The following is a 13,575-nucleotide window of genomic DNA, read 5'->3' as shown; positions in this document are numbered from 1 at the left end:
TATATTCAAGGGGTGAGAACCAGAAGGGCGTAAGTGACATTTTTAGTGAAATGGAGATATATTTATCAAATCAAAGCTCTTAATGAGCTCTTTCTACAGGCAAAAGTACTGTCATTCATGAGTGTACAAACTGTACAAATGTCACTTAATTTGCTGGTGCTTTTGTATTTGCCTGTGTTTTCTGAGGTTCTCGGCCGCCGTAGTTTTGTGTTGCACACCAGCAGAGGGTTTGATGAGCGGCACGATGACGTTCATGCTGAGCGGCGAGGAGGAGGAGTATGAGGATGAAGACGGAGACGCCGGCTCCTTCTCGCCGTTTCTGACAGGCTCTGAGGAAGATGATGATGATGAAGGCAGCTTCCTCTCCTGTGGCTTTGGCACTGTGTTCTCTGGAGGATAAATCACAGTCACACGGAGGAAGCCACACGAGCAGCAGCTGGGAATATGAGCACGTACCTTTAAGAACAGATATATGGTTGTGTTTGACGCGGTTTCTGCCGTCAGCGGCATCTGAGTCCTGCAGATCCACTTTATCGTAGCCGTACCAGCCCAGCAGCTCATTCATGGTGTTTTCAGCAAAGCTCTGCGACACAAACAGACACGCGTGTGATTAGAGACCTGAGGCCAGAGCAGACATCTGCTCATAAACAGAAATACACAGCACAAAAACATGACAAATACAATACATTTCATTTTAAAACGGTTCAAAAAATAACATTTAATATAAATGTGCGTATGTTGTGTGTGTGTGTGTGTGTGTGCACTTTTGTCATACAATTTTTTAAAATGATTTCAGCCAGTTGCCAAGGCAACATTTCTAATTTTTCTCAAGTTCATGAATTTATTTATTCTGTAAAATAACTACAACTAAACTAATATTAACAAAAGAAATAGCTATTTAATAAAAATAAAATGACAAAAACAAAAAACCAATATGTATTTTTATTTTTTATTAAATGTTTATTAATTGTTTTATTTATTTCTTTACATTTGATTAAATATTATATATATATATATATATATATATATATATATTTTTTTTTTTAATTTCTTAAAATGTTAAATAGATTTAATTTTTTGTGTTTATATATATACACAATATATTATTTTGAAAATGTTATATTAATTATATTATTTATTTTATTATGTCAATAAATTACTTTTATTTTATTTTATAATTAAATCATACTTTTATATTTTTATATTATATTTTATACTTTACATATTTCGTATTTTATATAAGAAAAATTTTATGTTTATATATTAAATATATTTAAAAATAATATAATTTTATATAAATATACATATATGCACGTAAATACATGTTGATATTTTAAAAATATATACATGCATGTGTGTGTATTTATATATATACATAATAAATACACACAGTACACATACATATATTATGTAAACAAAAACTTTTATTTTGAATGCGATTAATCTTGACAGCACTACTTTGTATATATTTGTAAGTAGATATGTGCATGTAATGTTCCATGTAAATTAGTTTTGTATGATAAATATTTTGGCACTGTAGTGATGCTACTTGATATCCAGTGTAAAATAAGAAGCAGTAGAGGCACTTCTAGGAAAAACTGATGCTAGAATCAGACAAATGCTCATCCGTCATCATCATCGTATGTGTGTTTCCTTCCAGAGCGATTAAAGCATCAAAACCATCAGAAAAGCAGCAAATTTCCTGCAAAAACAGGAGCTGGTGATCTCACGGGCTGAGAGCGTCACTCGATCACAGGACACCCAACACCGCTGCGGAGTCACAGCCTTCCCAGAATTCCCCTCCGCTCCGGCGGCCCCTGAGACTAATTACATCAGCGGCTCTCCCGCTCATCCCCTTGTTAGCTTCCTCCGCTTCATCCCACAATCTTGTTTTTGTTTCTTCTTGGCAGTTCAGACAAACATCTGTTCGGCGAGAGTGACGGGTCCGACCCGATCCAAACCCGCCGCGGCCCCTTCCTCGGCCCCGGGGCCGCTTGCATCAGGCTGGGGTTTCATGTGTTTGGATTCAAATTAGTTAAGTTGTAACTCTACACCCCCAGTGGATATCACCCGGGCCGATCCAGAGAAAGAGACGGGGAGACTCGCAGAAAGCCTGCTTATAAATGCATCGGGTCACGTATCAAACGCGATTGTGAAAGAGCTCTTGAATAAACGCCAGGGTTTTAATAAGGTCACGGTGTCAGCTGTCCACCGCCGGTCACATCTGGAGCCGGACGCGCGCCGATACTCCTGCAGCCGGACACAAACGCCTTCAAGACCAATATATCAGTGCAGTCTGTGGCTGTGATTCAGTGCATAGTCAACTGTTTAGACAGCACTGTGTGCAGCATATGAGTGAACTACAGCGACAAATGAGCAGCTGTTATCAGAAGAAATGACTTCTACATGATCTGCCCTGAAAAATGACTTTTGTTAGGAATGCAACTGAGTGATTCAGTCATAATTCATTTCTGTATTGTTTCTTTTAGTATTTTGAAATGTTTTATTGCATTTTCTTTTAAAAATAAATTTATATATATAAAAAATACATTTTCATATTTTTATAAAATATCTTTAAATGTTGTACATTAAATATCTTTGTAAAATATTTCAATATTAAATATATTTTATTTATCGTAATTTTAAAATGTCATATTTTAGTTTAATTAAATGTTATTTTTAATAGTTTATATTATAATTATTTTTCAATTATTTTAATATTAAATATGTTTTCTTTTTCGTTTTTAAATGATATTATTATTATGTTTATATTAGATATTTTACTTTTTAAATATTTCTATATTATGGTTTATATTTTTATTAAATCCTTTATTTTATATTAGTATCTTAAACCAATACAGTATACACAGCTTTTCTCATGAAATATATATATTTTTAACGTTTTAAATAAATATTTATAAGAAATTTAATATCAAATATTTTATTAGTCATATTTTACAAAAAATATTTTATGACATTTCAAATAGTTAAATATTTAACAAACGTATATATTAGGATGCAGAAAGCATTTATCCAGCATTATTGGCATCATATCATAAGCTGCTCATCCGGGCATCAAAAACACCAGCAAATGACAAAAATACCTTTAACAAGAAATACATTTTATTTATGACATTTTAAATATTTTATACCTTTCTAATATAAGTTTTGATGTTTTATATTTTAGATTTTATATAAAAAATATTTTTTATTTTGCTTGTTTTTAATATTTGATTTACTTTTTTTTCTTATTATTGACACTTTAGTTTGCAGCTTTATAATAAACAGTTAATGTTTTTAAAAACGAATGAGGACCCATAAAGGCTTTCTCCGGTGCAGTACCTTCATCTCGTCTCTCGCGTCTCTCTTCACGGGATGAGCGGCTTTCCTGCTGCGTCGCTCCGCTTCCATCTCGGCCATGACTCGCGGAGCGGCGCGGAACACAATGAGAGAGAGAGCGGGGCTCAGGGGTGGAGGTGGAACTCCTGCTCCTCCCACAGGCTTCACCCTCCATCGGTCACAGAGTTTCCTCAAACCGCCTCGGTGTCGCGTCACAAAACCCGTTGGAAAGACTCGCAGGAAGTCGCTAAACGAAGGTGCTAACGGACGTTGTGACGTCACTGCGCGATGACGTCATTGCGTAACCACGGCGCAACATTGTGTCGCGCTACGTCAAATCTCAGCAAAAAAATATATTTTAATTAATTAATCGCGATGAATCGCATCCAAAATAAAAGTTTTTATTTACATAATATATGTGTGTGTGCTGTGTATATTTATTATAAATACAAACACATGCACGTATATATTTAAAAAATATATATGTATTAAATACATTTATAAATAATATAAAATATAATAATATAAATATATATACGTGTAAATATTTTCAAAATATATATGGTATGTGTGTGTATTTATATATATATATATATACATGCATATATTATGCAAACAAAACCCTTTATTTTGGATGTGATTAATCGCGATTAATCGTTTGTCAGCACTAATTTTAATTAATTGAGATATGTTCGTAAAATAATATAAATGCCTAATATAATATTACATTAGATTATTCATTTAATAAATTAAATTAAATAGCTGTATTTTTAAAGACAACATTGAATTATTGAACACTTACGCATTTCTTTTGTTAGCTAGTAAACTAAAACCACACATTCTGCACTATTATAGTTTTAAGCAGTATATTAGTAAATACACTCTCAGAAAGGTCTGTCAAAATAGGGCACAATATGTTCAAATCATTTTCTGTATTGATTTTTCACAGGTTTTTACCTGCATTTTTAATTCTGCATTGTATTTTGTGTTTCGGGTTACAGATAATGGATAATTGATAATGCTAATTTTCCAGATATTTTTCTTACAGTGCTCATACTAACTGATCAACAGCCGCAGGTACAAGCTGCTAACAAGCTGTATCATAATTAACAATTATTCAGTTATTATTATTAAAGTGAACAACAGCAGCTAACTCCTTTCACGTGGTGTGTACTGCTAGGCATCTTTGCTTTTCTCTTTTTGTGTAATTTAGATGGAAAATGTGTGCCTTTTTATCTTTTGTGTCACTTATCAAAAGTACCTTCCTATAAAAGTATTGTGCTGGCACTGTGCATTTATTTACTTCTTATGTTACTCATAGTTGTGTGCTATCACCTTAATGTTCATGCTGTGTTATCCATATTATTTTAATGTGTTAAACTTCATTACTTCAGCATTGAATAATAAGGTGAATAAAGTTGTTGTGCAGCAATATCACCTAAAATAATGTTTGTTTGCTGAGAACTTTAATGTAAAGTGACTCATGCAGGCCTGAATCTAACATGATTTCACTATTTGTTCAAGAACATGGCAGCCTAATTCCATGCTTGTTTTTATTAATATAATGTGAGCAGTAAGTAATCTGTTTCTCAATCAGTACACACACAGTTTCTTTCTCTCTCTCAAACGCACACAGACTCTCTGCTCAGTGTTTTGAAGAATAAGCGCGCTCATGTAAACGGAGAGCCCCTGGTTCAGGTTTCTTACCCTGCGGGTGTCATCTGATCCCTGCTGGCAAAGACACAACACTCTCTCTCTCACTCTGTCTCTCTCTCACTCTCTCACTCTGTCTCTCTCTCTCTCTGTCTCTCTCTCACTCTCTCTCTCTCACTCTCTCACTCTGTCTCTCTCTCTCTCTCTCTCTGTCTCTCTCTCTCTCTCTCTCTCTCTCTGTCTCTCTCTCACTCTCTCACTCTGTCTCTCTCTCTCTCTCTGTCTCTCTCTCTCTCTCTCTCTCTCTCTGTCTCTCTCTCACTCTCTCTCTCTCACTCTCTCACTCTGTCTCTCTCTCTCTCTCTCTCTCTGTCTCTCTCTCTCTCTCTCTCTCTCTCTGTCTCTCTCTCACTCTCTCTCTCTCACTCTCTCACTCTGTCTCTCTCTCTCTCTCTCTCTCTTGTCTCTCTCTCTCTCTCTCTCTCTCTCTGTCTCTCTCTCACTCTCTCTCTCTCACTCTCTCACTCTGTCTCTCTCTCTCTCTCTCTCTCTGTCTCTCTCTCTCTCTCTCTCTCTCTCTGTCTCTCTCTTACTCTCTCACACTCTCTCTTTACTTTTTCTCATCTGGGCTGGGCTTGCTTGTATGTTTTTAATATAAAAAAGTAATATTTTTGGCATATGTAAAAGCCCTTTCACACCAAAAGTGAAATGAATAAGCCTCAGGCTGAAGGAAATGTACATTTAATTACTAACATATTTAATTATTGCAGGTTTGCATCATATTCTGAGTTTGCATTTCAGTTTTTATTAATTTTGAGGAATGCTAAATCTGTTTTTGTGCAGGTGGTTATTTTTCTCAACATGGGAACAGGAGAGCTGTTAGTCAATACATGAGAAAACAAAGTAACTGCTGTTACATACACTACCAGTCAGAAGTGTTTGAACAGTAAGATTTTTAATGTTTGCTCGCCAAGCCTGCATTTATTGGATCCAAAATACAGCAAAAACAGTGATATTGTGAAATATTTTTACTGTATTAAATATCTGTTTTCTGTGTGAATATGTGTTAAACTGTAATTTATTTCTGTGATGTGCAGCTGTATTTTCAGCATCATTACTCCAGTCTTCAGTGTCACATGATCTTCAGAAATCATAATAATATACTGATTTACTGATCAACAAACATTTCTGATTATTATCATTATCATCAATATTTTTTTTTCAGGATTCTTTGATGAATAGAAAGAGCCAAAGATCAGCATTTATCTGAAATAAAAAGCTTTTGTAATATTATACACACTATACCCTTCAAAAGCTTGGAGTCAGTATAATTATTTCTAATGAATTATAGAAATGAAGGATGCATTAAATTGACGATAAAGACATTTATAAAGTTACAAAAGATTTCTATTTCAGATAAATGCTGTTCTTCTGAACTTTCTGTTCATCAAATAAACCTGAATAAAATCGTCTCAGCTGTTTTCAACAGAATAATAAATGTTTTTCTGAACAGAAAATCTGAATATTAGAATGATTTCTGAAGAATCATGTGACTGGAGTAATGATGCTGAAAATTCAGCTTTGAAATCACAGGAATAAATTACATTTTAAACAGAAAACAGTTATTTTAAACAGTAAAAATATTTCATCATTTGACAGTTTTTGCTGCACTTTGGATCAAATAAAAGCAGGCTTGGAGAGCAGAAGAGAATTATTAAAAAAACATGAAATATCTTAGTTCAAACACTTTTGACTGAAACTGTTTTAGAAAAAGTAACTCTGTAAATTAAAAAGTAATACATTACTGTACTAGTTACTTGATAAAAGTAATTTGATTACCCCAACACTGTCCATGGTATTTACTTCAAATAATACTGTGGTATTACCATGGTACATCTCCAAAAACCCATAGTATTACCGCCTAGACATCAAAATCGTCTGAAATGCTCCTCAGATGTTAGTATTACTTCGGTACATGTCCACAAACACACAGTTCTTGCTTTGAGTTATTTATAGAGTATTACTGCGTGTGAATTGCACTAGATTTAGTTGAGCAGGAGAAATGCAGTAAGATTCCGCAGGAGGCCGCTAGAGGTCCAAACAAAGCTTGAAGTCAATTATTCACTGTTTGAAGGTGCTTTTTCTTCTCTTACAGTGTTACATTTTAAATATGAATCATATAGAGGCATTATATTATAACTATCACCAGCGGAGATAACTGATATAGATAAGCTCTCTCTACAAGTACAAGTTCTCTTTACATAAAGCAAAGAAATAAGAACATCAGAGCTGATTACGCGGAGTGCGTGTGTGTGTGTGTGTGTGTGTGTGTGTGTGTGGGGGGGGGGGTTATCAGTCCCGGTATAAGAGCTCCAGCAGGAGCCGGCTTCTCCCTTTAGACGAGCCCACCTGCGTGCCTTCATCAGCCTCACTCTTCATCATCATCATCATCATCATCCTCTTCTTCATCACCAGGATGGCTCAGCTGACCCTCGCCGGAGTCATTTTCTGCACTTTCTGCTTAATCACTCAGGTATGAGTTCATATGTGGATTATTACGCACATATTTCACTCTGAAGACTCTCAAAGTCTTTTAAAAGCTTCTAGATGTTGAGTTTTAATGCGAGTCCAAACTACAGGAGAATGAATATAAACAAATACGCCTGCTTTACAATGAAATTAAAGTGTATTTGGATTAACTTTGTATGCAGAGTTACGAAATTGTGCCAAATTTATTTATTTTTCGCTGCATTTTTTTGTAACTGAACAGTAGCCTATTAGTCTATTATTAATATTTTTACGTAAGATTAAGATCAATAGGCTATAATCAACGCATTTTAAATCTTAATGAGGTTGACCCTATACTTTGGCATCATTTTACACAAACTACAAAGCATCGTTTTAATAAAAACTGAAAACTAAATGCAATGGCACAAACTCCTCAGCGCGTCTCCGTTTCTTTCCGTTTGGAGAAAGTAGCGTTTTGTAAACGGCTCGAGCACCGTGCTTGTGGTTTTGAGAATGAATCATTGAGAGAGTATCAGTGTCTGTCCCGAGGCTTGAGTTTCTGTGAGACCCCTCTGTGCTTCAGAAACCCGATCCAGCGCTCGAGAGAGAACCGAAACACCGGAGAATCTCTGCGCTCGCTTCTGTCTCGGACCGTGAGACACCTAACAGATCATGCTCACACTTACAATATATATATATATATATATGCATTTATATGCACCTGGATGCAGAAATGCATGATCAGTTTCCATGGAAATTACGCATTACGCATGCATGCCTAATTGTGAAGAGTTCAAATCTTTAATCTGTTTGTGATTATTTCTAAAAGACGTTTTTGCTTATGAAAATGTTACTTCTGAATGTTCCCAGAATTTTTTTAATATTTTAAAAGCGTTTTTTTTTCTATGCAGAAGTTAAGTGAACATCCCATTTGATCATTTGGCAAACATTGTGGGAACGTTACTTTTGAATGTTCTCTGAACGTTTTCTGAACATTTAAAAAACGTTAGACAAACGCTAAACGTTTCAGAAAAAGCTTTCCATTAATGATGCATAAATGACGTTTTTGTGTATAAATAGCTTTGAATGAACATTCTGTTAATATTGCTGCATGAACGAAGCATTTAAAACTGAAATAAAAATTCAAAACTATACAATATATATATATATATATATATATATATATATATATATATATATATATATATAAAAATAAATAAAAACGGGGAAAATTATTTTAAAAAACTAACTAAAATTAAAATGAGGTTGTGGGCAGGGTTATTATAATTAATTAAAACTAAACTAAAAAACTAAAACCTTTAATTTAACTGTTACTTTAAAATACAGTAAACGTTACATAAAATGAAATAAAATATTTAGCAAACGTACATTTTCGTTTGAAAAAACAAAACTGAAGTAACTAAAACTGAAATACAAATTAATAAAAATATACACCTATAGAGAATGTAAAAAACGAATAAAAACTAAATAAATTACTAAAACTAACTAAAATTAAAATTAAAACAATAAAAACGAATTCAAAATAATAATAATAATAATAAAAAACTATAATAGCCAAAGTTGTGGGCAGGGTTATTAAAACTAAATCCATTAAAAAAACTTGACAAATTTTAAACTGTTAAAATACAGTAAACGTTACATAAAATTAAATAAAATATAAAAAAACGTATATTTACGTTTGAAAAAATCCAATTTTTGAAGTAGCCTAACTAAAACTGAAATAAAAATGAATAAAAATATACGCCTATAGACAATGTTAAAAACGAATAAAAACTAAATAAATTACTAAAACTAACTAAAATTAAAATGAAAACTAAAACTGAATTGTATGCTATGTAGAATGGTTAGAAGGTTCTCTGTTAGCTGGGATTATTATATTCCAAATCTCATTAATATCACGCTATATTCCTATATTTAAGATGTATTTATGCATTTGAAGAGGCTCGATTGCGTTGATGCATTAAAAGATGCAAATGTGGGCGATTATAAAACGAAGCATGCAGCTGAGAGATATGAGAGAGATATGAGAGAGATATGAGAGAGATATGAGAGATATGAGAGAGATATGAGAGAGATATGAGAGATATGAGAGAGATATGAGATAGATATGAGAGAGATATGAGGGATAGAGATAGATATGAGAGATATGAGAGAGATATGAGGGAGATATGAGAGAGATATGAGAGAGATATGAGGGAGATATGAGGGATATGAGAGAGATATGAGGGATAGAGATAGATATGAGAGATATGAGAGAGATATGAGAGAGATATGAGGGATAGAGATAGATATGAGAGATATGAGAGAGATATGAGAGAGATATGAGGGATATGAGAGAGATATGAGAGAGATATGAGAGAGATATGAGAGATAGAGAGAGATATGAGGGATATGAGAGATATGAGATAGATATGAGGGAGATATGAGAGAGATATGAGGGATATGAGAGAGATATGAGGGAGATATGAGAGAGATATGAGAGAGATATGAGGGATATGAGAGAGATATGAGGGAGATATGAGAGAGATATGAGAGAGATATGAGGGATATGAGAGAGATATGAGAGAGATATGAGGGATAGAGATAAATTCAATTTGGCATGAAGGTCTGCTGTCAAAACTTCTAGAATCAGGTATTGGGGGTAAAACATACAATATTATAAAAACAATGTACTCAAACAATCAATGCGCAATTAAAATTGGAAATAAACGAACAGAGTTCTTCACTCAAGGGCGGGGTGTGAGGCAGGGCTGTCCACTATCACCGACCCTCTTCAATATCTACATTAATTAACTGGCAAAACTCCTGGAACAATCAGCAGCACCTGGCCTCACACTACATGACTCCAACATTAAGTTCTTGCTGTTTGCAGATGATCTGGTTCTGCTGTCTCCAACAGAAGAGGGTCTACAGCAGAACCTGGACATCCTGCACAAGTTCTGTCAGACCTGGGCCCTGACTATTAATCCTAACAAAACCAAAGTACTAACATTTCAGAAAAGACCCAGACTTCAGGGAAAGAGACACAATTTCAGCCTCGGTACGACCAATATTGAACATGCCACAAACTACACATACCTCGGGCTGAAGATAAATGCAACTGGTAAACTAAATTTGGCTGTGAATGAACTGAAAGAGAAAGCAAGAAGGGCCTTTTACGCCATCAAAAAATCTATCCAAATTCAAATACCAATTAGAATCTGGCTCAAAATATTCCAATCAGTCATAGAACCTATTGCATTATATGGCAGTGAAGTGTGGGGTCCTCTCCTAAATCAGACAAAAATCCTCTTGAAGCCCTGCATGCTGAGTTCTGTAAGAGCATCCTCGGAGTACAGAGGAGCACACCCAACAACGCATGCAGGGCAGAATTAGGCCAATACCCTCTACTAATGCACATTGAGAAACGAGCCATCACATTCTGGAAACACTTAAAAATGAGCGACCCCAACTCTTATCATTTTAAAGCCCTTAAAAACCATGAAGTGAACCCTGAAAAAAGTCCCCTGATTCAGATGGTCCTGAAGCTGCAAACACAGACTAACATGACTAACATCCAGCAGCAGGACACTCAAATAATCAGCCACAACATTTGGCCCAACCAAATTATAAAAGAACAAAAAGAACATTATCTAACCTATTGGAAAGAAACAACAGAAAAACAAAGTAAACTTGAATGTTATTTGGCCCTAAATAGAGATTACACAACTGCAGAATATCTGAGTACAGTGAAAGACTGTAAACTAAGAAGACAGATGACGAGGTACAGACTGAGCGGTCATACTCTGACTATAGAGACGGGCAGATATCGACAGCACTGGCTGCCCAGAGAGAGCCGCATCTGTCCATACTGTACTCATGGAGAAGTGGAGACAGAGCAACACTTCCTCACCAGCTGTCCTAACTATCAACACATTAGAGAGGCATTTTATCCAGAATTTGAAACACTTTACCCTGACTTCAAAATGTTAAACAAGAAAACACAACTTCAGTATTTATTAGGTGAAAAACAAGATTGTATCTCACTAGCAGCAAGATACATTGATGCCTGTCACAAAAAGAGGGAGGAGTCAACAAATCAGTGATGCGCCCACACACACACACACACACACACACACACACACACACTTTTAAACTGTTCACAGAATTCTAGAATTGATTTGTTATATTTTGTTTAATTATACATACACATGCATGTATTTTTTTATTTTTATTTATTTTATTTATTTATTTTTATTTATTTATTTTGTTTTACATACTTGTTCTATATTTAATGTAAACACTATGCTTTGGCAATACATTGTAACAATTGTCATGCCAATAAAGCACATATTGAATTTAATTGAATTGATATGAGAGATATGAGAGAGATATGAGAGTTATGAGAGAGTTATGAGAGAGATATGAGAGATATGAGAGAGATATGAGAGATATGAGAGATATGAGAGAGATATGAGGGATAAAGAGAGATATGAGAGATATGAGAGAGATATGAGAGACATGAGAGAGTTATGAGAGAGATATGAGAGAGATATGAGAGATATGAGAGAGATATGAGAGATAGAGAGCGATATGAGGGATAGAGAGAGATATGAGAGATAGAGAGCGATATGAGGGATAGAGAGAGATATGAGAGAGATATGAGGGATAGAGAGAGATATGAGGGATAGAGAGAGATATGAGAGAGATATGAGGGATAGAGAGAGATATGAGGGATATGAGAGAGATATGAGAGATATATGAGGGATATGAGAGATATGAGAGAGATATGAGAGGGATATGAGGATGCGGATGGAAGCATGTTGCATAACAATCGCGCAACTTTGGGCGTGGTCGTCTTCCTCTCATTTGCATAAACTCAGGTGATAATCGCGCTTCTCTCTCCTCAGGTTTTATCTCAGAGCACAATCACCCCCAGCAACTCCACCGCGCTGGCGGGAAACCAGACGGTGAACGCGAACGACACCCTGGCGACCAACGCGAACCCCACCACCGCCCCGGCGGGAACCGGCGTCCTGACGCAGGCCAGCGTGCTCAACGTGCTCGTCCCCGTCGCCATGGCAACAGGCCTCCTGCAGCGCTGGTGTTGAGCGTTCACCTGTTCTGCACCGCAACATCTCACCTGTAGACTCCCGCACAGATGTCCACCAGGTCTGCGCATTTCACCAGAGCTCGGGAGAACGCTTTAGCCCTGAAGTAGAAGCGAGAACGGATGGATGATGACATTTCAAACGGCACCTGGCTTCCGTTCCCGCATCCGAGCACCCTCTTCCCTGTAGTTGTGTTTCTGTGCATTGCTGAGCTGTAAGATGTTCTAAACGCACATCTGCTGAACGGCCGGATCGCGCAAAGCGTTCTAAACTAAACGGGCTCTTTCATGCCATTGAGTTTGCTCTCTTGGTGGTTTATAGCAGTTTCAGGGGGATTTTCATCTGTATTTGCCCACTTTAGTTATCAATCAAACTGTTAGTCGTTCATTGGCATGAGATGGACACTTTGTAATACTGTTTCTCTCTTGCATAGTTTATATTTTGTACAAATGGAAATGTTTTAATGTTTGTAATATGGAAAACATGCGTACATGAGAATAAACAATGTACAACTGAACGAAACACGCTTGGTTTGATGGGAGAATATGCACAGACTTCCTAATTCAGTTATAAATAAAAGACGTGTGTCTGACCCACTTTAGGTCTTTCTGCTTTAAAATGAACAGAACCTTCATGTAATTCTTCCTAATTAATTGTCAAGTTAATTCAGCATTATTTATAAAGTGCTTTTGACTATTTCTGAGTGAAAATGATTATTTCTGTGGAAGAACAGGTGCTGTTTAATTCACATTTAATCCGAGATATTCCTGTCAATTTGCTGCTTTTGAATCAAAACATGCAGAAAAGTCTGATTTCTGTTGTTTAGCTTTATATTTAGTGATTATTTGTCCATTTATGCGTTTCATTCAGTTTTAATATTCTATCAGGAGTGAATGGCTAGTTTTTGTTTGCAAACTTTAATTGTTTTCTTTCATAATCCGTGACGTATTTCAACATTAAATGA

At 35.5% G+C, this 13,575-nt stretch overlaps 2 protein-coding genes across 2 annotated transcripts in view; one reads left to right on the top strand and one right to left on the bottom strand.

Annotated features, from left to right (window-relative positions):
* LOC306859103 (sine oculis-binding protein homolog B-like) overlaps nt 1–3,613 on the bottom strand; it is a 12,949-nt gene extending 9,336 nt beyond the window's left edge. The window contains exons 1-3 of the mRNA XM_079399940.1: nt 3,343–3,613; nt 457–583; nt 219–389 (exon numbers count right to left, since the gene is read on the bottom strand). Coding sequence (XP_079256066.1) covers nt 219–389; nt 457–583; nt 3,343–3,420 — 376 coding nt within the window. The 5' untranslated portion in view covers nt 3,421–3,613. The remainder of the gene's footprint in view (nt 1–218; nt 390–456; nt 584–3,342) is intronic.
* LOC306859060 (uncharacterized protein) lies at nt 3,419–13,130 on the top strand (the record flags this gene model as incomplete). The annotated part of the gene is made up of 3 exons (XM_079399867.1): nt 3,419–3,596; nt 7,392–7,525; nt 12,411–13,130. 3 exons carry the CDS (start codon nt 3,419–3,421, stop codon nt 12,609–12,611), a joined length of 513 nt encoding a protein of 170 aa, XP_079255993.1. The 3' UTR covers nt 12,612–13,130.
* Between the last annotated feature and the right edge of the window lie 445 nt (nt 13,131–13,575).

The sequence above is a fragment of the Barbus barbus genome (assembly GCF_936440315.1).
Source record: "Barbus barbus genome assembly, chromosome: 39".
In the NCBI taxonomy this organism is placed as follows: Eukaryota; Metazoa; Chordata; class Actinopteri; order Cypriniformes; family Cyprinidae; genus Barbus; species Barbus barbus.
Note: the sequence above shows the minus strand (reverse complement) of the source record. Positions and strands in the feature narration are given on the sequence as shown.